The sequence below is a fragment of the Mauremys reevesii genome, unplaced genomic scaffold (assembly GCF_016161935.1).
Source record: "Mauremys reevesii isolate NIE-2019 unplaced genomic scaffold, ASM1616193v1 Contig23, whole genome shotgun sequence".
In the NCBI taxonomy this organism is placed as follows: domain Eukaryota; kingdom Metazoa; phylum Chordata; order Testudines; family Geoemydidae; genus Mauremys; species Mauremys reevesii.
The window spans coordinates 374,422-400,338 of record NW_024100833.1 but is presented as its reverse complement, the minus strand read 5'-3'; the positions used below and the strand labels follow the sequence as shown (position 1 = coordinate 400,338).

The following is a 25,917-nucleotide window of genomic DNA, read 5'->3' as shown; positions in this document are numbered from 1 at the left end:
CTGGGTGGGTGTCCGGGTCTGGCTCTCACAGCCTGTCTCCTGTGCACAGATCCCAGCTTACCCAGACCCTCCATCTCCCTGAGCCCCACTTGGGTCACCGCCCCAGGGGCAGACATCACCATCCGGTGTCAGGGGCAGCGCCGGGACATGAGGTTCTTCCTGCACAAGGCTGGAGACCGGAACCCGCAGCGACACATGGACCCTGCTGGGGCCGGGGCCGAGTTCCGCATCCCCAGCGTGGGCCGGCAGCACGGAGGGAGCTACAGCTGCAGCTACCGGCGCCCATCAGAGCCCTTCGTCTCGTCATACGCCAGCAACTCTGTGGAGCTGGTGGTAGCAGGTGAGGGGCCCAGCTCTGTGTCCCTGTTCCCATCCCCACACCCAGCTAGACTCTCCAGGGCTCTGCACCAATGGGATGCTCAGAGCCAGGCTCTGCCCTGAGCCCTGGGCCCAGCAGAGGGGATGCCCGGCCAGAGACAGGGGAGTCACTGGGAGGTTCCCCAGCCAGGGGGGAGAAGCAGCCGCTGGAGATTTGGAACAGAGGAAGGGGGATCCCTGCCCCCTGGGGGAGCTGCAGAGGAGGGGGGCCTTTCCCAGGCAACACATCAGGTAGGGGGCCATGGGCAGAGCTGAAGGTTTTAAACCTCAGTGTATAGTAGAGACTTGCACAGTCCCCTACAAGTCAGTGGTGGTGCTGTGCACAGAACCCAGGAGTCCTGGCCCTCATCCTCCCTGCTCTCCCCACTAGACCCCACTCCCCTCCTAGAGCCGGGGAGAGAACCCAGGAGTCCTGGCTCCCAGCCCTCCCAGCAGAGAAGCCAGGGAGTGAATGGACCCTGGAGACTGGCCTGGCCTGTCACCCGCCGGGGAGCAGAGCTCTGGGCCCCAGAGGCTGGGGTTGCTCCGTGTCTCATGCTGTGAGCCCAGGGCTCAGAGGAAACTCTGGCCCCTGTGGAAAGGGATCCAGGAGCCCGTCCCCAGGGTCTGACCCACCACTGAGGCCGCGTGGTGAGGATGGGCCCCAGGAGTGAGTGACGGGGCCTGTGTCTCACGGCCTGTCTGCTTCCCTCTGCAGAGCCCAGCTACCCCAAACCCAGCATCTCCCTGAGCCGCAGCGGGGGGGTCTCCCTGGGGGGAGCCGTGGCCGTCTGGTGTCGGGGGCAGCACCAGGGCATGCGGTTCGTGCTGAATAAAGAGCGACGCCATTTCCCACCTGTGGATTCGGACGGGTTTGAGGGGGTGTTTCCCATCAGCAACGTGAGCCGGGAGGACGGCGGGAACTACAGCTGCTCCTATCACAGCAGATCGGAGCCGTTTAACGTGTCGTACCCCAGTGACCCCGTGGAGCTGGTGGTGAGAGGTGAGGGGCCCGGCTCGGCGTCCCCGTTCCCAGCCCCACCCCCAGCCTGACCCTCACGGGACTCAGTGCCAATGGGACGCTCAGAGCCAGGCTCTGCCCTGAGCCCTGGGCCCAGCAGAGGGGACGCCCAGCCGGGGAGAGGAGACGGAGTCACTAGGGGGTCCCTAGCTAGTGGGGAGCAGCAGCTGCCTGAGATTAGGGGCCGAGGGGGGGGGACCCCTGCCCCTAAATTTCTTCTAAGATGCCGTGGCCAGGGAGAGGCACCTCTCTCCCGGCCCCAGGCTGCTGCGGCAACAGAGGGCTGGGGGGAGTCCTCTCTCCCCGCTGCAGCCCTGGGGCAGCCTGCACCCCACACCCCTGATCCCCAGCCCCACCCCAGAGGCCCAACCCCCAGCCGGAGCCCTCACCCCACCCCCAGCCTTTTTACTCACCCGGTGGCATTCTGGGTCTTTGGCAGCACTTCGATGGTGGGTGCTTCGCTCGCTTGGGGTCTTCAGTGGCACTGAAGGACCCGCTGCCGAAGTGCCGCTGAAGACTCGGAGCGCCGTCCGGTGAGTACAAGCCCCACATGGTTTTTTTGTTTTGGTTTTTTTAGTCATTCCTGCCGGGGCCAGGGCCAGCTCCAGACCCCAGTGCGCCAAGCACACGCTTAGGGCAGCGTCCTGCGGGAGGGCGGCAGGCGGCTCCGGTGGACCTCCCGCAGGCATGCCTGCGGAAGCTCCACCGGAGCCACGGGACTAGCGACCGGCAGCGCGCCCCCTGCGGCATGCCGCCGTGCTTGGGGCGGCCGGATTCCTATAGCCGCCCCTGGTGATGCCCACCTGGGCTGGGGGCTGTCGGGTTACAGAGCAGTGGGAGCTGCACACGTTGGCTGCTCAGAAGCAGCTTCGAAACAACAGCTGTGGGAAGACCCCCAAGGATTCCCGGGCAGAGGAAGTGGGGGCAGCTCGAGCCTGGGGCGGGATTTTTTTGTTGTGGGGAGAGATAGAAACCAGCGGGGGACAGCAGCCAGCAGCTTCTCCCCCGCCCCAGTGCTGCTGGTGGAAATGGCTGGTAGAGTTTGGAGGGAGGCTGCCCAGTGCCGGGAGAGAGACACCAGCAGCCAGCGAGGTACCAACCGGCACCAGAAACGCAGGGACCCAGCGAGCGGGAACCAGTGGAAAGGGACCCGGTGGCCGAGCTGTGTCATCGAAGGGGCCAGGCACAGAGCTGGCAGGGGGAAAGTCCCCTTGAGAAGGGGCAGAGATGGCAGGAACAGGGGGAGGCAGAGAGAGGAAAGACAGAGGCAGGAGGGGGAAAGTTAGAGGAAGAACCAGGCAGTGAAACATGAAGAAAAAAAGAGTCGCTAACTCTAAGTTAGAAAACCGCAGAACTAAAGCACGAATGAAACGTGACAGAAATGAGCTGTGAGTAAAGAGAAACGGGCTGAGGAAATGAGGAGGACGTGAGCTGTAGTGAAAAAAAGCAAATAGTACGGGCACAATGTCCACCCAGCACCTTCAGGCGCAGCGACAGAAATAGACAAATTGCCAGAGATCAAAGGGACTCTAGAAAAAGCAGCGGAGGGACAGTTGTGGCATTGAGAAGCCGACCCATCGCCTGGAGAAATCGCTGCAGGTGTCTGAGCTGGAGCTCAGAGCAGCAAACAGAGACGGCGCGAGGGGAGGGCTCAAGATACAGCAAACCAGCCTAGGGACAGAGAAGCCGCGACGGGACCGTAGCGCGGTGGGTTCTGGCCTAGTGCCTGGGACGTTCCAACTCCAGCTCCTGGGGCTCCATGAATGTAAATTGTTGCCCATGAAGTGGGTTTAATTCAGCCAATGGCAGTTACTGGTCAGGCAGCTCAGCAATAGTTCCCAGTGTGACCCTACCCAGCAGTTCCTGCTACACCAGCGAACTCTGATTCACTTGTGATCGTTCCCCACTGAACTGATTTCTCCTGCCCCAGCCGATGGAGAGAAAACACAATTGGCCTCTAGGTCCCCTCAGCCTCTCCTTGCCCTGCCCAGCCACCCATCCCTGGGCTCCTGGCAGATGGATCCGCGCCGTTGCCCTGCTGGGGGGTGGGGGACCCCATGTCCCTTGTGTCCCTAGCCCAGCTCTCTCGGTCTTGGATTCAGGGGAAAATCATCCAGGAGACTCTCCCTGCAGCCCCTGTATCGGCCTGGTCACTGGGGCCCTGACTGTGCCGGGGTCTGTGTCTCACAACCTGTCTCCTCCTGCCCTGTGGAGCTGGTGGTAGCAAGTGAGGGGCCCAGCCCGGCACCTCGGCTCCCAGCCCCACACCCAGCTAGATCCCCGGGGTCTCGAACCGATGGGCCACTCAGAGCCAGGCTCTGCCCTGAGCCCTGGGCCCAGCAGAGGGGACGCCCGGCCGGGGAGGGGGGACGGAGTCACTGGTGGGTCCCAGCCAGGGGGGAGCAGCCTTCTACCCTGCACATGGTCTGACGCTGCCCTGGTCACCGCGGTGTCGGGCGCCTGCCAGTCGAGCATTAAGCGCCGTGGCCCCATCTGTCCCGGGTGGGTCGTTCTCTCTCGTCCTCTCCCCGGGGCAGGTCTGTGCCCACCGCGGAGGGGCTGCTCTGGGGCGGTTTGGGGGGTCAATGGCCACGCTGCCCTGGGTCGATAATGGAGCAGGCCGGCCGGGGAAGGGCGCCTGGTCTTGGAGCCAGAGGTGGGGAGGTTTGGGGGGCCCTTGGCTGCTGAGGGAGCTCGTTCTGCAGCCTGGGTCCGGCCCCAGGGGAAGTTCTGTCCCCGGCCCAGACGAGCGTGACCCTGATTGTGGCCAGGCCAGAGGCAGGCAGCCGACACCCCGGGGTCACCCCAGAGCTGTGGGCTGTTGTCGGGTGTCTGCCCTGCACCTGGGGGCCGGCGGGGGGCACCCGGGTTAGCTCTGATGGAGCTGAAAACAGCAATGGAGCCATGGGCGGGCAGGACTAGCCGCTCGTGTGTGCACCCAGCGCCCTGGGCGGCTTGTCCTCGAGCGCCCAGCCCGGCCCCACGCACCCGGCACTCGCAGCACCCTGCAGCCGGAGCCGGGAACACGCTGGGCTCAGCCCTCGGGCACCTCGGAGATCAGGGCAGAGACCTCGGACTTGACTCCGTCTGCGGGAAGCAGATGCAGGGAGCGGGGGCTGGGCGTGGTGCCCTGGCGGCAGCCTGTGCTGGGGAGGAGCTGCTGCAGCTAGCTTGGCCGTGCCCATGTGCCACCAGGACAGATCCAACGCAGTGAATGAGGCAGGGGCCACACACGGGCATATGAGGATCCCAAGAACTAGGGAGCCGCGGCTCCATGTCTGTGGGGCTGGGAGCCCAGCTCACAGGGCCGGGATTCTGGGTGGGGGAAACTCTGGGATCTGGGAGGGAATCTCTGCCCAGGGGCCCGTGGATCTGCCCGTGGCTGGAACTGGACGGGAGGCCAGGGCTGGGTGGGTGCCTGGGTCTGGCTCTCACGGCCTGTCTCCTGTGCACAGATCCCAGCTTACCCAGACCCTCCATCTCCCTGAGCCCCACCGGGGTTATTGCCCCAGGGGCAGACGTCACCATCCGGTGTCAAGGACAGCGCCAGGATGTGAGGTTCTTCCTGCACAAGGCTGGAGACCTGAACCCGCAGCGACACATGGACCCTGCTGGGGCCGGGTCCGAGTTCCACATCCCCAGCGTGGGCCAGCAGCACGGAGGGAGCTACAGCTGCAGCTACAGGCCCCGGTCAGAGCCCTTCGTCTCCTCGCAGCCCAGCGACGCCGTGCAGCTGGTGGTAGCTGGTGAGGAGCCCGGCTCGGCATCCACGATCTCAGCCCCACACCCAGCTGCACCCTCAGTAGTTCAGCACCCGATGGGATGCTCAGAGCCAGGTTCTGCCCAGAGCCCTAGGACTCGCCTGGCCACGGAGCGGGGACAGTGTCACTGGGGGGTTCCCCAGCCAAGGGGGAGCTGCAGAGCAGGGGCCTTTCCCAGGGGATGCTCCCCCGGCTGCCCCCGCACTGGGGACGCACAGAGGAGTCAGGACCCAGGGGCTGCCGAGCCGGCACCGTCCCCAGCCACAACCCCCCCTCCCCGGACTGACTGTGACGATCGATGCTGAGTCACGGGCTGAGGTGGATTAAGGTTTCCTGGGGCCCTGGGCCAGGGCAAGGGGGATCCCTCCCCCCCTTCCACCTGCATCCCTCTCTTGTCTTGCGTCCTTGGCCTGAGGCCCTGCTCACAGCCCTACCCCTTTGTGCCCCTGTCCCCCTCCCCACTGCAGCCCCAGGCCCGGAGAAGCTCTGTCCCTGCCCCTTGGCCGCAGGGTGCAGTGGGGAGTGAGAGTCCCCCAGAACTGAGGCCATGGCAGGTAGCGAGAATCCTCCTGTCCCAGGGTCTCAGCGTAGGTCCTGGTGCTAAACCTTCCCCTGCCCCCTACTCCACCGTGCTTCTGCGGGGGACAAGAGTCCGGGTGCTGGGACTTCTCCTGTCCTACATGCCCAGCGGCCAGGACTCTGGGGTAACCAAAACATTCATGGTCAGTGCAACCATGGGGAGAACTCCTCAGATCCACCCCCACCCCCAGATTCACCCCCCAACAGCTCCCTCCCCTGCACTCACAGCTCCCCTGTTCCCAAGTGTCACGGAGCCCCCGGGCGATGCTCTGGAACTGCTCCCCACCAAGCCAGTGAGGACTTTGGGAAGCCTCCTCTCCCTTGGAGCAGACTGTCTTCAGGGCACGAAGCTCACACGGCTCCACCTCCTGGGTCTCTCCTTGGAGCATTCAGCATCCTCTGCCCCTCCATGTGCTTCCCACAGTAAGCCCAACCCAGCGGGGTCCTGGGGCAGCCACAGGGTCCTGCACCCCAACTTCGCAGTCAGACGCGACTCTCAGCCAGCCAGTAACACAGAGGTTTATTCGATGACAGGAACAGGGTCTAAAACAGAGCTTGTAGGTACCGCGAGCCGGACCCCTCAGCCGGGTCCATTCTAGGGGGCAATGAGCCAGACCCCCACGTCTGCCCTTCACTCCTGGTCCCCAGCCAGCTGCAGACTGAATACCCCTCCAGCCCCTCCCCTCTGCTCAGCTCCTTTCCCAGGCCAGGAGGTCACCTGATCTCTTTGTCTCCAACACCTTCAGTTGGCAGCTTTGCAGAGGAGGGGCCCAGGCCATTAGTTGCCAGGAGACAGAGGGTCAGGCATTTAGGTGCACTGGCCCTTTGCTCTGCTAGATACTTAAGAACTGCCGAGGGGACACTGAGGCACCAAAACAGTATTCAGAGAAAACATTAAGAACATTCCCAGTTCGTCACACCAAGGCCTGGGGAAAGTTGGATCTTGCGCAACTCCCACCGGTCACAGACTCTATTTCCAAACCCAGGTTGAGGGTCAGAGCTTCAGAGGGCCCTCTGGTCAGGCTCCCTGGCTGGCCTCAAGTGGGGTTGGGCGGGGGGCAGGTGATCTCTCATGGAGCCGGATGCTGAGCTAGGTCTGGGTGACCCCCTGCCTCCGAGCCCCATGGGCAGGCAGTGCCAACCCTCGTAGGGGACAGACTCCTAGAGAGGCTGAATGATGGATGGAGTGAATTGGGGCAGAGGGAGGTGGGGTGGGGGGCTGTGTCTCCCCTGGTTAACTCCTGTCTCTTGTTGAAAGCAGGGCGTGAATTTCTCAAACCCACCATCTGGGTGAGCCCCAGCAGGGTGGTGGCGCTCGGGGGAAACGTCACCATCCGCTGTGAGGGTCAGGACCCGGGCATGGAGTTCGTTCTGCGTAAAGTTGGACACCCGAACATGCAGGTGCAGACGGTGCCTCATGGGCCCGTGGCTGAATTTCCCATCCCCAGTGTCAGCTGGGAAGATGGAGGAAACTACACCTGCGACTATCGCTCCATAACGGAACCGAGTCGCTGGTCGTATCCCAGCGACCCCGTCGAGATCATTGTAGCAGGTGAGGGGCCCGGCTCAGCATCCCGCCTCCCAGCCCCACCCACAGCCAGACTCTCAGGGGGTCTCTGCACCGAGGGGACGCTCCGAGCCAGGCTCTGCCCTGAGCCCAGCAGAGGGGACGCCCGGCCGGGAACAGGGGACGGAGTCACTGGGGGGTTCCCCAGCTGGGGGGAGAAGTAGCCACTGGAGATTCAGGCCTGAGGGAGGGGGGATCCCTGCCCCCAGGGGGAGCTGAAGAGCAGGGGGGGCCTTTCCAGGGCAACACAACAGTTAGGGGGTGATGAGCGGAGCTGATGGTTATAAACCTCAGTGTATAGTAGAGACTTGCACAGTCCCCTACAAGTCGGTGGTGGTGCTGTGCACAGAACCCAGGAGTCCTGGCTCCCATCCCCCCCCTGCTCTCCCCACTAGACCCCACTCACCTACCAGAGCCGGGAACCGAACCCAAGAGTCCTGGCTCCCAGCCCTCCCAGCAGAGAAGCCAGGGAGTGACTGGACCCTGGAGACTGGCCTGGCGTGTCACCCACCGGGGAGCAGAGCTCTGGGCCCCAGGGGCTGGGGTTGCTCCGTGTCTCATGCTGTGAGCCCAGGGCTGAGTGGAAACTCTGGCCCCTGTGGAAAGGGATCCAGGAGCCCGTCCCCAGGGCCGCCGGGTCTGACCCACTACTGAGGCCGTGTGGTGAGGACGGGCCCCAGGAGTGAGTGACGGGGCCTGTGTCTCACGGCCTGTCTGCTTCCCACTGCAGAGCCCAGCTACCCCAAACCCAACATCACCCTGCAGAGCCGCAGCTGGGGGGTCTCCCTGGGAGGAGCCGTGACCATCTGGTGTCGGGGGCAGCACCAGGGCGTGCGGTTCGTGCTGAATAAAGAGCAACGCCATTTCCCACCTGTGGATTCGGTCGGGATGGAGGCTGAGTTTCCCATCAGCAACGTGAGCCGGGAGCACAGCGGGAGCTACAGCTGCTTCTATCACAGCAAATCGGAGCCGTTCAACGTGTCGTACCCCAGCGACCCCGTGGAGCTGGTGGTGAGAGGTGAGGGGCCTGGCTCCGCATCCCTGTTCCCAGCCCCACCCCCAGCCAGACCTTCACGGGACTCGGTGCCAATGGGACACTCAGAGCCAGGCTCTGCCCTGAGCCCTGACCCCGCAGAGGTGACGCCCGGCCGGGGAGCAGGGACGGAGTCACTGGGGGGTTCCCCGGCCAGGGGGGAGCAGCAGCCCCTGGAGACTCGGGGCATGGAGGCTACTTTAACGCTGCCCCTTGTGCATAGGAACCGGGAGTCACTATTTAATCCCGTGATCCCATCCCCTCTGTTCTCCAGGCCCCGCCTCAGGCAGTGCCCCAGCCGGGGCTGAATGAGGCAGGGGCTGCAGGAGAATCAGTGGCTTGGTGTACTCGGTGCTGAGCTGGGACCCAGGAGATCTGGCCCAGCTCCTGGCGCAGCCACACACTCTGTGTCATGGGAGCATGTTGCAGTTTTCAAAAATGTCCTTCCTTGGGGGGGGGCCTCAATCTTGGGGGATCTCAGGGATGCCATGAACGATGCAGGGGCCACACATGGCATATGAGGACCCCAAGAACTAGGCAACTGCGGCTCGGTGTCTGTGGGGCTGGCAGACCAGCTCACAGGGCCGGATTCTGGGTCAGGGGGTGTCACGGACTCACAGATTGTGCCCATTCTTGGCCCCGTGCGGTCCGTGGGAGGGTGCCCCTTTCAGTGAAACAGCCCTTCTTGGGGGTCCATTCTTTCTCGGGGTCAGGCCCCTCCACCTCCTGGAGCCGCCCCTCTCTGAGCCTTAGCGCGTCTGTCTCTGCCATGGGCCCCCTCAGGGAGTCCACTCGCTCGGGACCCCCCGGGCCTCCTCACCCCAAAGGGGTTGATGCAACCTTGTCCTCTAGCCCGGAGCGACTCTCAGCCAGTGTAAAACAGGAGGGTTTATTGAGAGTTGAACCCAGCACAGGAAACTCTCAGGGCCTCAGGCCTGGCCTCCCTCAGCCCAGCACATCCCAGTCTCCCCTGCATCCAGGTGGGCTCTGCCTGCCCCTGCTCTCCAGCCCAGAGCCTCCCTGCTTCCCAGCTGGGCATCTGATACCCCCGGCCCCAAGCCCCGCTCTGTCCATTGTCTTCTCTCCAGGGAAACAGGCTCGTAAACAGGGTCGCCTGGGCCTCCTCTCCTCTCTTCTCTCCTCCGGCCCCTCTGGCTGGAACCGGCTGGTCAGGTCACTGGGGTCCTCTCTTTGCAGCCCATTGTCCTCCCACTGGCCAGAACCAGCTGTGATCCTGAGCTGGGTTGTTGGTGTCATCATGTCACCAGTCGCCGGGGTGTCCCTCCTCCAGGGCATTGGCTGGTGTCCCAAGTGCCCCCTCTGGTCCTCTGCAACAACAAACTCCCTCTCCTCTCACCTTGTCAAACCAGTAACACCCAGGGGCACTGAGTCCCACTCCCTCTGCATGCAAACCATTGGAAAAACAGGAAAAGATAAGAAAATCCCCCACTTTGTCACAGGGGGACTCTGGGAACTGGGAGAGAATCTCTGCCAGGGGGACCCTGGATCTGCCCATGTCAGATTAGGGTTGGAAGAGACCTCAGGAGGTTCGAGTCCAATCCCCTGCTCAAAGCAGGCCCAACCCCAACTAAATCATCCCAGCCAGGGCTTTGTCAAGCCGGGCCTGAAAAACCTCTAAGGATGGAGATTCCACCACCTCCCCAGGGAACCCCGTCCAGTGCTTCACCACCCTCCTAGTGAAATAGTGTTTCCTAATATCCAACCTAAACCTCCCCCACTGCAACTTGAGACCATTGCTCCTTGTTCTGTCATCTGCTCCCCACTGAGAACACCCGAGCTCCATCCTCTCTGGAACCTCCCTTCAGGTAGCTGAAGGCTGCAATCAAATCCCCCCTCACTTTTCTCTTCTGCAGCTGGAGGCCGGGGCTGTGTGAGTGCCCGGGTCTGGCTCTCACAGCCTGTCTCCTGTGCGCAGATCCCAGCTTACCCAGACCCTCCATCTCCCTGAGCCCCACTGGGGTCACCGCCCCAGGGGCAGATGTCACCATCCGGTGTCAGGGGCAGCGCCGGGACGTGAGGTTCTTCCTGCACAAGGCTGGAGACCTGAACCCACAGCGACACTTGGACCCTGCTGGGGCCGGGGCCGAGTTCCGCATCCCCAGCGTGGGCCGGCAGCACGGAGGGAACTACAGCTGCAGCTACCGGCCCCGCTCAGAGCCCTTTGTCTCCTCCCAGCCCAGCGACCCCGTGCAGCTGGTGGTAGCAGGTGAGGGGCCCGGCTCGGCGTCCACGATCTCAGCCCCACACCCAGCTGCACCCTCAGAAGTTCGGCACCTGACGGGATGCTCAGAGCCAGGCTCTGCCCAGAGCCCTAGGACTCGCCTGGACAGGGAGCAGGGAAAGTGTCACTGGGGGGTTCCCCAGCCAAGGGGGAGCAGCAGCTCCTGGGGGTTCAGGGCTGGGGGAGGGGGATCCCTGCCCCCAGGGGGAGCTGCAGAGCAGGGGCCTTTCCCAGGGGATGCTCCCCCGGCTGCCCCTGCTCTGGGGACGCACAGAGGAGTCAGGACCCAGGGGCTGCCGAGCCGGCACCATCCCCAGCCACAACCCCCCTCCCCGGACTGACTGTGACGATCGATGCTGAGTCACGGGCCGAGGTGGATTAAGGTTTCCTGGGGCCCTAGGCCACGGCAAGGGGGATCCCTCCCCCCATTCCACCTGCCTCCCTCTCCCATTCCGCCTCCTCGGCCTGCGTCCCCGCTCACAGCCCCGCCCCTTTGTGCCCCTTTCCCCCTCCCCACTGCAGCCCCAAGCCCGGAGAAGCTCTGTCCCTGCCCCTTGGCCGCAGGGTGCAGTGGGGAGTGAGAGTCCCCCAGCCCTGAGGCCATGGCAGGTAGCGAGAATCCTCCTGTCCCAGGGCCTCAGCGTAGGTCCTGGTGCTAAACCTTCCCCTGCCCCCCACTCCACCGTGCTTCTGCGGGGGACAAGGGTCCGGGTGCTGGGGCTTCTCCTGTCCTACATGCCCAGCGGCCAGGACTCTGGGGTAACCAAAACATTCATGGTCAGTGCAACCATGGGGAGAACTCCTCAGATCCACCCCCACCCCCAGATTCACCCCCCAACAGCTCCCTCCCCTGCACTCACAGCTCCCCTGTTCCCAAGTGTCACGGAGTCCCCGGGCGATGCTCTGGACCTGCTCCCCACCAAGCCAGGCAGGACATTGGGGAGCCTCCTCTCCCTTGGAGCAGACTTGTTCAGGGCAAGAAGCTCACACGGCTCCACCTCCTGGGTCTCTCCTTGGGGCATTCAGCATCCTCTGCCCCTCCGTGTGCTTCCCCCAGCGAGCCCGCCCCGGCGGGGTCCTGGGGCAGGCAGAGGGTCCTGCCCCCCCGCTTCGCAGTCAGACGTGGCTCTCAGCCAGCCAGTAACACAGAGGTTTATTCAATGACAGGAACAGGGTCTAAAACAGAGCTTGTAGGTACAGAGAACCGGACCCCTCGGCCGGGTCCATTCTGGGGGGCAGTGAGCCAGACCCCCACGTCTGCCCTTCACTCCTCGTCCCCAGCCAGCTCCAGACTGAAAACCCCTCCAGCCCCTCCCCTCTGCTCAGCTCCTTTCCCGGGCCAGGAGGTCACCTGAGCTCTTTGTCTCCCATCTTCAGTTGGCAGCTTTGCAGAGGAGGGGCCCAGGCCATTAGTTGCTAGGAGACAGAGGGTCAGGCATTTAGATGCACTGGCCCTTTGCTCTGCTAGACACTTAAGAGCTGCCGAGGGGACACTGAGGCACCAACACAGTATTCAGAGAAAACATTAAGAACATTCCCAGTTCGTCACACCAAGGCCTGGGGAAAGTTGGATCTTGCGCAACTCCCACCGGTCACAGACTCTATTTCCAAACCCAGGTTGGGGGTCAGAGCTGCAAGGGGCCCAAAGGTGAGGCTCCCTGGCTGGCCTCAAGTGGGGTCGGGCGGGGGGCAGGTGATCTCTCATGGAGCCGGGTGCTGAGTTAGGTCTGGGTGACCCCCTGCCTCCGAGCCCCATGGGCAGGCAGTGCCAACCCTGGTTGGGGACAGACTCCTAGAGAGGCCGAATGATGGATGGAGTGAATTGGGGCAGAGGGAGGTGGGGTGGGGGGCTGTGTCTCCCCTGTTTAACTCCTGTCTCTTGTTGAAAGCAGAGCGTGAATTTCTCAAACCCACCATCTGGGTGAGCCCCAGCAGGGTGGTGGCGCTCGGGGGAAACATCACCATCCGCTGTGAGGGTCAGGACCCGGGCATGGAGTTCGTTCTGCGTAAAATTGGACACCCGACCATGCAGGTGCAGACGGTGCCTCATGGGCCCGTGGCTGAATTTCCCATCCCCTGTGTCAGCCGGGAAGATGGAGGGAGCTACACCTGCGACTATCGCTCCATAACGGAACCGAGTCGCTGGTCGTATCCCAGCGACCCCGTCGGGATCATTGTAGCAGGTGAGAGGCCCGGCTCAGCGTCCCGCCTCCCAGCCCCACCCACATCCAGACCCGCAGGGGGTGTCTGCACCGATGGGACGCTCCGAGCCAGGCTCTGCCCTGAGCCCAGCAGAGGGGACGCCCGGCCGGGGAGTGGGGATGGAGTCACTGGGGGTTCCCCAGCTGGGGGGAGAAGTAGCCACTGGAGATTCAGGCCTGAGGGAGGGGGGATCCCTGCCCCCAGGGGGAGTTGCAGAGCGGGGGGGCCTTTCCCAGGCAACACATCAGTAAGGGGGTGATGAGCGGAGCTGAAGGTTATAAACCTCAGTGAATAGTAGAGACTTGCACAGTCCCCTACAAGTCAGTGGTGGTTCTGTGCACAGAACCCAGGAGTCCTGGGCCCCATCCCCCCCCTGCTCTCCCCACTAGACCCCACTCCCCTCCCAGAGCCGGGGAGAGAACCCAAGAGTCCTGGCTCCCAGCCCTCCCATCAGAGAAGCCAGGGAGTGAATGGACCCTGGAGACTGGCCTGGCCTGTCACCCGCCGGGGAGCAGAGCTCTGGGCCCCAGGGGCTGGTGTGGCTCCGTGTCTCATGCTGTGAGCTCAGGGCTGAGGGGAAACTCTGGCCCCTGTGGAAAGGGATCCAGGAGCCCGTCCCCAGGGCCGCTGGGTCTGACCCACCACTGAGGCCGCGTGGTGAGGACGGGCCCCAGGAGTGAGTGACGGGGCCTGTGTCTCACGGCCTGTCTGCTTCCCTCTGCAGAACCCAGCTACCCCAAACCCAACATCACCCTGCAGAGCCGCAGCTGGGGGGTCTCCCTGGGAGGAGCCGTGGCCATCTGGTGTCGGGGGCAGCGCCAGGGCGTGCGGTTCGTGCTGAATAAAGAGCGACGCCGTTTCCCACCTGTGGATTCGGTCGGGTTGGAGGCTGAGTTTCCCATCAGCAACGTGAGCCGGGAGCACAGCGGGAGCTACAGCTGCTTCTATCACAGCAAATCGGAGCCGTTCAACGTGTCGTACGCCAGCGACCCCGTGGAGCTGGTGGTGAGAGGTGAGGGGCCCGGCTCAGCGTCCCCGTTCCCAGCCCCACCCCCAGCCAGACCCTCACGGGACTCGGTGCCAATGGGACACTCAGAGGCAGGCTCTGCCCTAAGCCCTGACCCCGCAGAGGTGACGCCCGGCCGGGGAGCGGGGACGGAGTCGCTGGGGGGGTTCCCTGGCCAGGGGGGAGCAGCAGCCCCTGGAGACTCGGGGCAGGGAGGCTACTTTAATGCTGCCCCTTGTGCGTAGGAACCGGGAGTCACTATTTAATCCCATGATCCCATCCCCTCTGTTCTCCAGGCCCCGCCCCAGGCAGTGCCCCAGCTGGGGCTGAATGAGGCAGGGGCTGCAGGAGAAGCCGTGGCTTGGTGGACACGGCGCTGGGCTGGGAGCCAGGAGATCTGGCCCAGCTCCTGGCGCAGCCACAGACTCTATGTCATGGGAGCATGTTGCAGTTTTCAAAAGTGTCCTTCCTTGGCGGGGCGGCCCTCAATCTTGGGGGATCTCAGGGATGCCATGAACGATGCAGGGGCCACACATGGCATATGAGGCCCCCAAGAACTAGGCAACTGCAGCTCGGTGTCTGTGGGGCTGGCAGACCAGCTCACAGGGCCGGATTCTGGGTCAGGGGGTGTCACGGACTCACAGATCATGCCCACTCATGGCCTCATGCGGTCCGTGGGGGGTGCCCCTTTCAGTGTGACAGTCCTTCTTGGGGGTCCATTCTCTCTCGGGGCCAGGCCCCTCCACCTCCCAGAGCTGCACCTCTCTGAGCCTTAGCGCGTCTGTCTCTGCCATGGGCCCCCTCAGGGAGTCCCCTCCCTCTGGACCCCGCGGGCCTCCTCACCCCAAAGGGGTTGATGCAACCTTGTTCTCTAGCCCGGAGCGACTCTCAGCCAGTGTAAAACAGGAGGGTTTATTGAGAGTTGAACCCAGCACAGGAAACTCTCAGGGCCTCCGGCCTGGCCTCCCTCAGCCCAGCACATCCCAGTCTCCCTGCAGCCAGGTGGGCTCTGCCTGCTCCCACTCTCCAGCCCAGAGCCTCCGTGCTTCCCAGCTGGGCATCTTATATCACCAGCCCCAGGCCTCCTCTGTCCATTGTCTTCTCTCCAGGTAAACAGGCTCGTAAACAGGGTCGCCTGGGCCTCCTCTCCTCTCTTCTGTCCTCCGGCCCCTCTGGCTGGAACCAGCTGCTCAGGTCACCAGAGTCCTCTCTTTGCCGCCCATTGTCCTCCCACTGGCCAGAACCAGCTGTGACTCCTGAGCTGGGTCGTTGGGTCGTCATGTCACCAGTCGCCGGGGTGTCCCTCCTCCAGGGCATTGGCTGGTGTCCCAAGTGCCCCTCTGGTCCTCTGCAACAACAGACTCCCTCTCCTCTCACCTCGTCAAACCAGTAACACCCAGGGGCACTGAGTCCCACTCCCTCTGCATGCAAACCATTGGAAAACCAGGAAAAGATAAGAAAATCCCCCACTTTGTCACAGGAGGACTCTGGGATCTGGGAGAGAATCTCTGCCAGGGGGACCCTGGATCTGCCCATGTCAGATTAGGGTTGGAAGAGACCTCAGGAGGTTCGAGTCAAATCCCCTGCTCAAAGCAGGCCCAACCCCAACTAAATCATCCCAGCCAGGGCTTTGTCAAGCCGGGCCTGAAAAACCTCTAAGGATGGAGATTCCACCACTTCCCCAGGGAACCCAGTCCAGTGCTTCACCACCCTCCTAGTGAAATAGTGTTTCCTAATATCCAACCTAAACCTACCCCACTGCAACTTGAGACCATTGCTCCTTGTTCTGTCATCTGCCACCACTTAGAACAGCCGAGCTCCATCCTCTCTGGAACCTCCCTTCAGGTAGCTGAAGGCTGCTATCAAATCCCCCCTCACTCTTCTCTTCTGCAGCTGGAGGCTGGGGCTGGGTGAGTGCCCGGGTCTGGCTCTCACAGCCTGTCTCCTGTGCGCAGATCCCAGCTTACCCAGACCCTCCATTTCCCTGAGCCCCACCGGGGTCAGCGCCCCAGGGGCAGACGTCACCATCCGGTGTCAGGGGCAGCGCCGGGACGTGAGGTTCTTCCTGCACAAGGCTGGAGACCTGAACCCACAGCGACACCTGGACCCTGCTGGGGCTGGGGCCGAGTTCCGCATCCCCAGCGTGGGCCGGCAGCACGGAGGGAACTACAGCTGCAGCTACCGGCCACGGTCAGAGCCCTTCGTCTCCTCGCTGCCCAGCGACCCCGTGCAGCTGGTGGTAGCAGGTGAGGGGCCCGGCTCCACATCCCCACTCCCAGCCGGACCCCCCACAAGTTCGGCACCTGATGGGATGCTCAGAGCCAGGCTCTGCCCAGAGCCCTAGGACTCACCTGGCCAGGGACAGTGTCACTGAGGGGTTCCCCAGCCAGGGGGGAGCAGCAGCTCCTGGAGGTTCAGGGCTGTGGGAGGGGGGATCCCTGCCCCTGGGGGGGAGCTGCAGAGCAGGGGCCTTTCCCAGCGGATGCTCCCCTGGCTGCCCCCGCACTGGGGACGCACAGAGGAGTCTGGGCCCAGGGGCCGCCGAGCCGGCACCATCCCCGGCCACAATCCCCCGTCCCCGGACTGACAGTAGCGATCGATGCTGAGTCACGGGCTGAGGTGGATTAAGGTTTCCTGGGGCCCTGGGCCAGAGCAAGGGGGGATCCCTCCACCCCTTCCACCTGTGTCCCTCTCCTGTTCCACCTCCTCGGCCTGTGGCCCCGCACACGGCCCCGCCCCTTTCTGCCCCTCTTCTGGGGCCCCGCCCCTTTCTGCCCCTCCTCCACCCCTGTAGCCCCAAGCCCGGAGAAGCTCTGTCCCCATGCTCTGGCCCCGGGACACAGCGGGGAGTGAGAGCTCGTCCTGTCTCTGGGCCTCAGCGGAGGTCCTGGTGCTAAGCCTTCCCCTGCTCCCCCCACCCCACCGTGCTTCTACAGGGGCAAGGGTCAGGGTGCTGGGACTTCTCCTGCCCTACTTCCCGGCGTTCGGGACTCTGGGGTAACCGAAATATTCATGGTCAGTGCAGAACCCCCCAGATCCACCCCCCAACAGCTCCCTCCCCTGCACTCACAGCCCCCCCATTCCCAAGGCCTGGGGAAAGGTGGGTCTTGTGCAACTCCCTCCAGTCACAGACTATTTCCAACCCCAGGGAAGGGGGCAGAGCTGCAGGGGGGGCACTGGTCAGGCTCCCTGGCTGGTCTCAGGGGGGCTGATCGGGCAGGTGATCTCTCATGCAGGCAGGGGCGGCTCTAGGCACCAGCAAAGCAAGCAGCTGCTTGGGGCAGCCCATTTGCAGGGGCGGCAGCCAGCAGGGATCCAGCCTGGGAGCGGAGAACCAACCGGGGGCCCTGGAAGCTTGGTTAGCTCCCTGCCTATAGAGCCAGCCCTGGAGCAGGGAAAGAACTACATTTCCCAGCATTCCCTTGGCCACTACCAACAGGAAAGGAGGGAGGGAGTATGGTAGCTGAAACCTCAAGCTGCTTCTTGAGCTCACTGCTAGAGCGGGGTGGCACTGTGAATGGGGAACAGGTGTGCCCAAGGAGTAGAAGGCTTTGGCCCAGATATCCCCTTCAGAAGCCATCCCCAGACTGGATTAGGGATACTGGTGTGACCTCCCCTTGCAGCCCCCAAAGAAGAAATTGGGTGGACTAAATGGATAGTGCCCCTCTCTATCTGAAGCCTCGCAAGGGAGGTAGGTGGATCCCACTAGAATTTAAAATGAAAAGTAAGGGAGGGGAGGCTCTACTGGACCTGGGCAGCTTTAGATGCAGTACCAGGCACTTAGGAGGATTTCCACTTCTGAGCCATGGAAGCAGAAATTGACTTTTCCTTTCCAGATTTATCCAATATTCAGAAAGGGAATCTAGCACCTGCCTTCCAGATTTGAACACCTCAAAATTCAGGAGGGCTCAAGCTCAATCTGGGCAGCTGTTACTTCATTTCTCCCCAATCAAATATACTGATCCACTGTCACTTGCTGTACAAAAAGTAGGATAAAATTGAGCAAGAAAAGGTTCCCAGAGGTTTTTAGGACTGGAATTGCTATTTTCAACAGCTTTTTTTTCTTTTTCAAGTTGTTTAAAAGGAAGACAGTGATATTGCATTGGCAAATTCCCCATAGAAACAAAGAGTGGAACAAAAAAATAATAAAGGCACCTTAACTTTCCTCATTTATGGAGGACAGTCTTATAATATACATCCAGATCTCCTCCAATCACACAAGCTGAAAATTGTTCCATTTTATTGCAGTTCTGTAATCCTATGGGAACCAATCCTGTCTGTGTGTTGTGCACATCCAAAATTCCTCCTGAATGGCCCACCCTGGGAGCGAGTTACCAGTGACCCAGGGCTGGGGCGGCAGGGGGTGCAGGTGGGGGAGGAAGGGGCAGAACCCAGGGCTGGGGCAGCAAGGGTATGTGTGGGGAGCACTGATGGGCGGGAACGGGGTTGCACAGAGCTGGTGCACGGTGCAGCACGGTGTGTGTGTGTGTGAGCCCAGGGCTGTGGTGCCAGGGGGTGCGGGTGGCAGGGTAGAGCCAAGGGCTGGGGTGGCAGGGGGTGCAGGTGGGGGAGAGAGCCCAGGGCTGGGACAGCAAGGGTGCTGCAGGGGGTGGGGAGCCCAGGGCTGGGGTGGGGGCAGCCAAATTTTATTTTGCTTGGGGCAGCAAAAAACCTAGAGCCGGCCCTGCATGCAGTCGGGTACTGAGCTACGTCTGGGTGAACCCCCTGCCCCCAAGCCCTATGGGCAGGCAATGCCAACCCTGGTAGGGGACAGACTTCTACAGAGACCGAATGACGGATGGACTGAATTGGGGCGGGGCGGAGGCGGGGCCGGGGAGCTGTGTCTCCCCTGTTTAACGCCTGTCTCTTGTTGAAAGCAGAACGTGAATTTCTCAAACCCACCATCTGGGTGAGCCCCAGCAGGGTGGTGGCGCTCGGGGGAAACATCACCATCCGCTGTGAGGGTCAGGACCTGGGCATGGAGTTCGTTCTGCGTAAAGCTGGACACCCGAACCCACAGGTGCAGACGGTGCCTCATGGGCCCGTGGCTGAATTTCCCATCGCCAGTGTTGGCCGGGAAGATGGAGGGACCTACACCTGCGAATATCGCTCCATAGCGGAACAGAGTCGCTGGTCATATCTGAGCGACCCCGTCGAGATCATTGTAGGAGGTGGGGGAGGGGCCCATCTCAGCATCCCAGATCACAGCCCCACACCCAGCCAGACTGTCACAGGCTCTCTGCAGCAATGGGATGCTTAGAGCCAGGCTCTGCCCTGAGCCCAGCAGAGGGGACGCCTGGCCAGGGAGTGGGGACGGAGTCACTGGCGGTTCCCCCAGACAGGGGGGAGAAGAAGCCACTGGAGATTTGGGACAGAGGAAAGGGGGATCCCTGCCCCCAGGGGGAGCTGCAGAGCAGGGGGGCCTTTTCCAGGCAACACATCAGTTAGGGAGTGATCAGCAGAGCTGAACATTATAAACCTCAGTGTATAGTAGAGACTTGTACAGTCCCCTACAAGTCAGTGGTGGTGCTGTGCACAGAACCCAGGAGTCCTGGCTCCCAGCCCTCCCTGCTCTCCCCACTAGACCCCACTCCCCTCCCAGAGCCGGGCAGAGAACCCAGGAGTCCTGGCTCCCAACCCTCCCAGCAGTGAAGCCAGGGAGTGAATGGACCCTGGAGACTGGCCTGGCCTGGCACCCGCCGGGGAGCAGAGCTCTGGGCCCCAGGGGCTGGGGTTGCTCCGTGTCTCATGCTGTGAGCCCAGGGCACACAGGAAACTCTGGCCCCTGTGGAAAGGGATCCAGGAGCCCGTCCCCAGGGCCGCCGGGTCTGACCCACCACTGAGGCCGCGTGGTGAGGACGGGCCCCAGGAGTGAGTAACGGGGCCTGTGTCTCACGGCCTGTCTGCTTCCCACTGCAGAGCCCAGCTACCCCAAACCCAGCATCTCCCTGAGCCCCAGCGGGGGGGTGTCCCTGGGGGGAGCCGTGACCGTCCAGTGTTGGGGGCAGCACCAGAGCGTGCGGTTCGTGCTGAATAAAGCGGGACGTCATTTCCCACCTGTGGATTCGGATGGGTTGGAGGTTGTGTTTCCCGTCAGCAACGTGAGCCGGGATCTTGGCGGGAGCTACAGCTGCTCCTATCACAGCAGATCGGAGCCGTTCACCGTGTCGGACCCCAGCGACCCCGTGGAGCTGGTGGTGAGAGGTGAGGGGCCCGGCTCAGCGTCCCCGTTCCCAGCCCCACCCCCAGCCAGACCCTCACGGGGTCTTGGTGCCAATGGGACGCTCAGAGCCAGGCTCTGTCCTGAGCCCTGACCCTGCAGAGGGGACACCCGGCTGGGGAGCAGGGACGGAGTCACTGGGGGTTCCCCAGCCAGTGGGGAGCAGCAGCCACTGGAAACTCGGGGCAGGGAGGCTACTTTAACACTGCCCCTTGTGCATAGGAACCGGGAGTCACTATTTAATCCCAGGATCCCCTCCCCTCTGTTCTCCAGGCCCCGGCGCAGGCAGTGCCCCGGCCACGGCTGAATGAGGCAGGGGCTGCCGGAGAAGTGGTGGCTTGGTGGACACGGTACTGGGCTGGGACCCAGGAGATCTGGCCCAGCTCCTGGCACAGCCACAGATTCTGTGTGATGGGAGCACGTCACAGTTTTCAAAAGTGTCCTTTATTGTGGGGGTCCTCAATCTTGGGGGATCTCAGACCAAGCGCCCAAAAACCGAGACATCCACAGTTAGTGGAGACGTCTGCAAACGCTGCCTCAATAGCGCTGGATCCCTTGCATTGGGGGAGCATGTCGGGCCCCTGCCATGATCAGGGCCCCTTTGTTTCAGGTGGTGCATAAACAGAGTGAAGAGACAGTCCCTGCCCCTGGGAGCTCACTGAGGAAAGTGAATCTGTCTGTGCCTCAGTTTCCCCCTCTACAATGGGGAAAAAGATGCCTTGCTGCCTCCCAGTGGGGCTGATTCCCTTTCTGTGTGGGGCTCAGGCCCTGTGGTGCCAGGCTCCAGAAAGCAGCCTCTGAGTTGTCCTGTGCTGAAAGGGGAGGGGGCGAATGCAGTGAATGAGGCAGGGGCCACACACGGCATATGAGGACCCCAAGCACTAGGGAGCCGTGGCTCGGTGTCTGTGGGGCTGGGAGCCCAGCTCGCAGGTCTGGGATTCTGGGTCAGGGGTGTCACGGAGTCCCCGGGCGATGCTCTGGACCTGCTCCCCACAAAAGCCAGGCAGGGCTTTGGGGAGCCTCCTCTCCCTTGGAGCAGACTGTCTCCAGGGCAAGAAGCTCACACGGCTTCACCTCCTGGGTCTCTCCTTGGAGCATTCAGAATGTTCCCCTCTGTGCGCTTCCCACAGCGAGTCCGCCCTGGCGGGGTCCTGGGGAAGCCACCGGGTCCTGCACCCCCACTTTGCAGTCAGACGTGATGCTCAGCCAGCCACTAAAACAGAGGTTTATTTGATGACAGGAACAGGGTCTAACACAGAGCTTGTAGGTACAGAGAACCAGACCGCTCAGCCAGGTCCATTCTGGGCGGCAGTGAGCCAGACCCCCACGTCTGCACTTCACTCCTCGTCCCCAGCCAGCTCCAGACTGCAACCCCCTCCAGCCCCTCTTCTGGGCTTTGTCTCTTTCCTGGGCCAGGAGGTCACCTGATCGCTTTGTTCTCCCACACCTTTAGCATCCCTTTGCAGAGGGGAAGGGCCTGGGCCATTAGTTGCCAGGAGACAGAGGGTCGGCCATAACTGAGGCACCCACACAGTATTCAGAGGAAACATTTAGAACAGCCCCACTTCGTCACAGGGGAACTCTGGGATCTGGGAGAGAATCTCTACCAGGGGGCCCCTGGATCTGCCCGTGGCTGGGGCCGGCCGAGGAATCATAGAAGATGAGGGTTGGAAGAGACCTCAGGAGGTGTCACGGAGTATGGGGGAGTCCGGCTCTGCACCCCTCTTCCTGGGACTCACAGTGACTCTCAGCCAGCCAGTAAAACAGAAGGTTTATTGGACAACAGGAACACAGGCTACAGCAGAGCTTGTGGGCAGAGCCAGGACCCCTCAATCAAGTCCTTCTGCGGGTTCAGGAAGCTTAGTTCCCAGCTTGGGATTCCCTGAATTCCAACCACCCAGCCCCAAACCAAAACTGAACTAACTCCCTCCAGGCGGCCCCTTCCTTTGTCCAGGTTCCCGGGCAAAGGTGCTGACACCCCACCCCCCTGCCTAGCTCAGGTTACAAGCTGAGCACCTGTCCCTCCCCTAAAGTCCTCCCTGGCTCTCCCATCCCCCACACAGACAGTCCCTACTCATCACAGGAGGTTCCAGTCCAAGGCCCTGCTCAAAGCAGGACCAGTCCATGTATCGTCTGTGTCCAGGGCAGGTCAGAAGCAGGGAATGAGGCAGGGGCCACACACGGCATATGAGGATCGCAGGAACTAGGGAGCTGCAGCTCAGTGTCTGTGGGGTGGGAACCCAGCTCGCAGGGCCGGGATTCTGGTTGTGGGGAACTCTGGGACCTGGGAGAGAATCTCTGTCCAGGTCCCCCTGGATCTGCCTGTGTCTAGGGCAGCCCAGGGAGGCCGAGGCTGGGTGGGTGCCCGGGTCTGGCTCTCAGTGTCTGTCTCCTGTGCGCAGATCCCAGCTTACCCAGACCCTCCATCTCCCTGAGCCCCACTTGGGTCAACGCCCCAGGGGCAGACGTCACCATCCGGTGTGAGGGGCAGCGCCGGGACGTGTGGTTCTTCCTGCACAAGGCTGGAGACCTGAACCCGCAGCAACACATGGACTCTGCTGGGGCCGGGGCCGAGTTCCGCATCCCCAGCGTGGGCCGGCAGCACGGAGGGAGCTACAGCTGCAGCTACCGGCCCCGGTCAGAGCCCTTCGTCTCCTCGCAGCCCAGCGACCCCGTGCAGCTGGTGGTAGCAGGTGAGGGGCCCGGCTCAGTGTCCCTGTTCCCATCCCCACACCCAGCTAGACCCTCCAGGGCTCTGCACCAATGGGATGCTCAGAGCCAGGCTCTGCCCTGAGCCCTGGGCCCAGCAGAGGGGATGCCCGGCCAGAGACAGGGGAGTCACTGGGAGTGGGAGGTCCCCCAGCCAGGGGGGAGAAGCAGCTGCTGGAGATTTGGGACAGAGGAAGGGGGGATCCCTGCCCCCTGGGGGAGCTGTAGAGCAGGGGAAGCCTTTCCCAGGCAACACATCAGTTAGGGGGCCATGGGCAGAGCTGAAGGTTTTAAACCTCAGTGTATAGTAGAGACTTCCACGGTCCCCTACAAATCAGTGGTGGTGCTGTGCACAGAACCCAGGAGTCCTGGCCCCCATCCTCCCTGCTCTCCCCACTAGGCCCCATTCCCCTCCTAGAGCCGGGGACAGGACCCAGGAGTCCTGGCTCCCAGCCCTCCCAGCAGAGAAGCCAGGGAGTGAATGGACCCTGGAGACTGGCCTGGCCTGTCACCCGCCGGGGAGCAGAGCTCTGGGCCCCAGGGGCTGGGGTGGCTCCATGTCTCATGCTGTGAGCCCAGGGCTGAGGGGAAACTCTGGCCCCTGTGGAAAGAGATCCAGCAGCCCGTCCCCAGGGCTGCCGGGTCTGACCCACCACTGAGGCCGCGTGGTGAGGACGGGCCCCAGGAGTGAGTGACGGGGCCTGTGTCTCACGGCCTGTCTGCTTCCCACTGCAGAGCCCAGCTACCCCAAACCCAGCATCTCCCTGAGACCCAGCGGGGGGGTCTCCCTGGGGGGAGCCGTGGCCATCTGGTGTCGGGGGCAGCACCAGGGCGTGCGGTTCGTGCTGAATAAAGAGCGACGCTATTTCCCACCTGTGGATTCGGACGGGTTGGAGGCTGAGTTTCCCATCAGCAACGTGAGCCGGGAGGACGGTGGGAGCTACAGCTGCTCCTATCACAGCAAATCGGAGCCGTTCAACGTGTCGTACCCCAGCGACCCCGTGGAGCTGCTGGTGAGAGGTGAGGGGCCCGGCTCGGCGTCCCTGTTCCCAGCCCCACCCCCAGCGTGACCCTCAATGGGGTGAGGGACCCCATGTGGTCCTGCTGAGGGGTGGGGGACCCCATGTCCCTTGTGTCACTAGCCCAGCTCTCTCGGTCTTGGATTTGGGGGAAAAGCATCCAGGAGACTCTCCCTGCAGCCCCTGTATCGGCCTCATCACTGGGGCCGGGCTGTGGGGACGGGGCGCAGTGACTGTGTCAGGGTCTGTGTCTCACAACCTGTCTCCTCCTGCCCTGTGGAGCTGGTGGTAGCAAGTGAGGAGCCCGGTTCCACGTCCCAGCTCCCAGCCCCACACCCAGCTGGGCCCTCAGGGGGTCTCAGAGCGAGTCTGGGCTGTCGGTATTAGCGCCCCTGGTTTGATTCAGCCCCGGCTGGCAGACAAGCTCCCCTGGAGCTCTACAGACACAGGGACGTTCCTCCTCCCAAATAGGAACAGCCGCGCCCAGACCTGCTCCGCAGTGACTCCAGGTGTGAATGGCACCTGGCTGGGGCAGGGACCGTCTCTGTGTCATGTGTCCGTACAGCTCCGAGCACACGGGGGAGCTGGCTCAGGACAGGGGCTCCTGGTAATTAATACTAGTCAGTGATGATTTTGGTTCCGGTTTCTGTGGGGCCAGGCAGGGGCTGTATCTGCGCTCAGGGTCTCGCTGGGCTGATCCTCCCCATTCTGGGATCCCGGTGGTGCTGAGCTGTCCTGAATGCCTGGGTCCCATCCTCTCCCCAGGGACGCTGGCTCAGCCCGGGGAAGAGCCACCATTGCTGGTTGTGGGGAGGAAAGTTCCCTGTATAACGAACCATAGATACCCGGGCTCCAGCTTTCTCAGCCCCGCTCTTGATACACGGCGGTTCTATTCCCGCAGGGGGAAACGACCTGACTCAGCCGGGAACGATACCAGCTTCCACCCGCCCAGGCACCGCAAGGCCAGGTACCGGGGCTGGCGGGGGGGAATCACCATCAAACCAGCCCTGGAAACAGCCCCACTCTGGGGACCCCACAAATCGGGATGTTGTTCTGCCCACAGGCACCACAAAGCCACCCGTGTGGGGCACGGCTTGGTGCGTATCCCCGTGGGAGAACAGCGCCGGGAATAACGACCCCGTGTATCCCATCTGTCAGCCTGAGTTTACAGCCAGCCTGGGGGAACGGCTCAGAAGCAGGGCTCCCACTTCGCTGGGGTGCTGCCCAGTGGGGCATTAAACCTGGAACCTCTCAGTCCAGATAGAGGTGGTGTTAACACTTGAACCCACCGATCCAGCGTGACATGCTGTTGACTCTGGCACCTAATGATGACCGTTGCGATGACAGCACGGTTACGTCTTCCGCTGCTGAGCATTTCAGCAGGGCATGGCTCTCCCAATGACCTCAAAGCGCCCTCCCCAGCCAGAAGTCCCCTCCCACTGCCGTCCCTCCGCCCATATAATTCCTACGCAGAAGTGAGCTGAAGCTGCTGAGAAATTCCCAGGACAGGGGCAGGACCCGAGTCTGGGGGTGCTGTAGGATCCGGGCCCAGCTGGTTTCACAGGGTACATGGGGCCTGAGGTACATCCCCCCACACACCCTGCCCCCACCCCAGTACAGCCCTCTGCCATTGGGAGTGAACCGCCGACCACTATTACCCAGAATCCCCTCTGCTCCTGCCCCTCCCACTAGCCCCATAGACTGTTCTGCTGTGGGTCCCTGGGCCCTCAAGGGGGAGGGGCTGGGGTAGCAGGTACTGAACCAGCCGCTCATGGCCTGGTGCTGCTTCCCAGGGCGATCAGAACTGAAGCTGAGCACCCCCATCATCGCCGCGGTGAGCGTGTTGGCCGCCGGCCTCCTCCTCCTCGTGGCCTTCCTCTGCTACAGACGAACCCGAGGAAGTGAGTGTCCTGCCCAGCGAGGGAAGGGTTAATCCCGCTGCTAATCCGGGCTGGGAAGTGGTCACGGCTTGGATGGGAGACGGGGAAGGAAACCCAGGGGGTGGGGCAGGGGCCCAGCAGGGGGCGTCTCCCCTGGCAGTGAGAGCTGGCCCCAAAGACTCTGGGCAGCACTAGGGGGCGCTGGGCTGCAGGGGGTGTGTAAGGGCTCACTAGGGGGCGCTGTGGTGCAGGGGGCTGGACCTGTCTTTAGGGTATCCAGGCTCGGCAGCTGGAGGGTGAGATGCTCCCCAGGCAGAGCGG

At 62.7% G+C, this 25,917-nt stretch overlaps 2 protein-coding genes across 2 annotated transcripts in view; both read left to right on the top strand.

Annotated features, from left to right (window-relative positions):
* Positions 1 to 203: 203 nt before the first annotated feature.
* The window catches only part of LOC120393548 (mucin-5AC-like), a 353,632-nt gene continuing 327,918 nt past the window's right edge, over positions 204 to 25,917 (top strand). Inside the window, exons 1-3 of the mRNA XM_039518169.1 lie at positions 204 to 340; positions 23,433 to 23,717; positions 24,618 to 24,683. The gene's annotated coding sequence lies outside the window, so the exon portion shown is untranslated. The remainder of the gene's footprint in view (positions 341 to 23,432; positions 23,718 to 24,617; positions 24,684 to 25,917) is intronic.
* On the top strand, positions 17,407 to 19,418 carry LOC120393555 (leukocyte immunoglobulin-like receptor subfamily A member 5). The gene is made up of 2 exons (XM_039518182.1): positions 17,407 to 17,459; positions 18,649 to 19,418. The coding sequence occupies exons 1-2, from the start codon at positions 17,420 to 17,422 to the stop codon at positions 19,026 to 19,028; spliced, it is 420 nt and encodes a 139-aa protein (XP_039374116.1). The 5' UTR covers positions 17,407 to 17,419; the 3' UTR covers positions 19,029 to 19,418.

Bases quoted from the DNA above. Each gene is read 5' to 3' on its own strand.
- LOC120393555 (XM_039518182.1), top strand. From the start codon at position 17,420: ATGGATAGTGCCCCTCTCTATCTGAAGCCTCGCAAGGGAG. The intron at 17,460-18,648 runs GTAGGTGGATCC...TGTTGAAAGCAG, and splicing joins TCTGAAGCCTCGCAAGGGAG to AACGTGAATTTCTCAAACCC.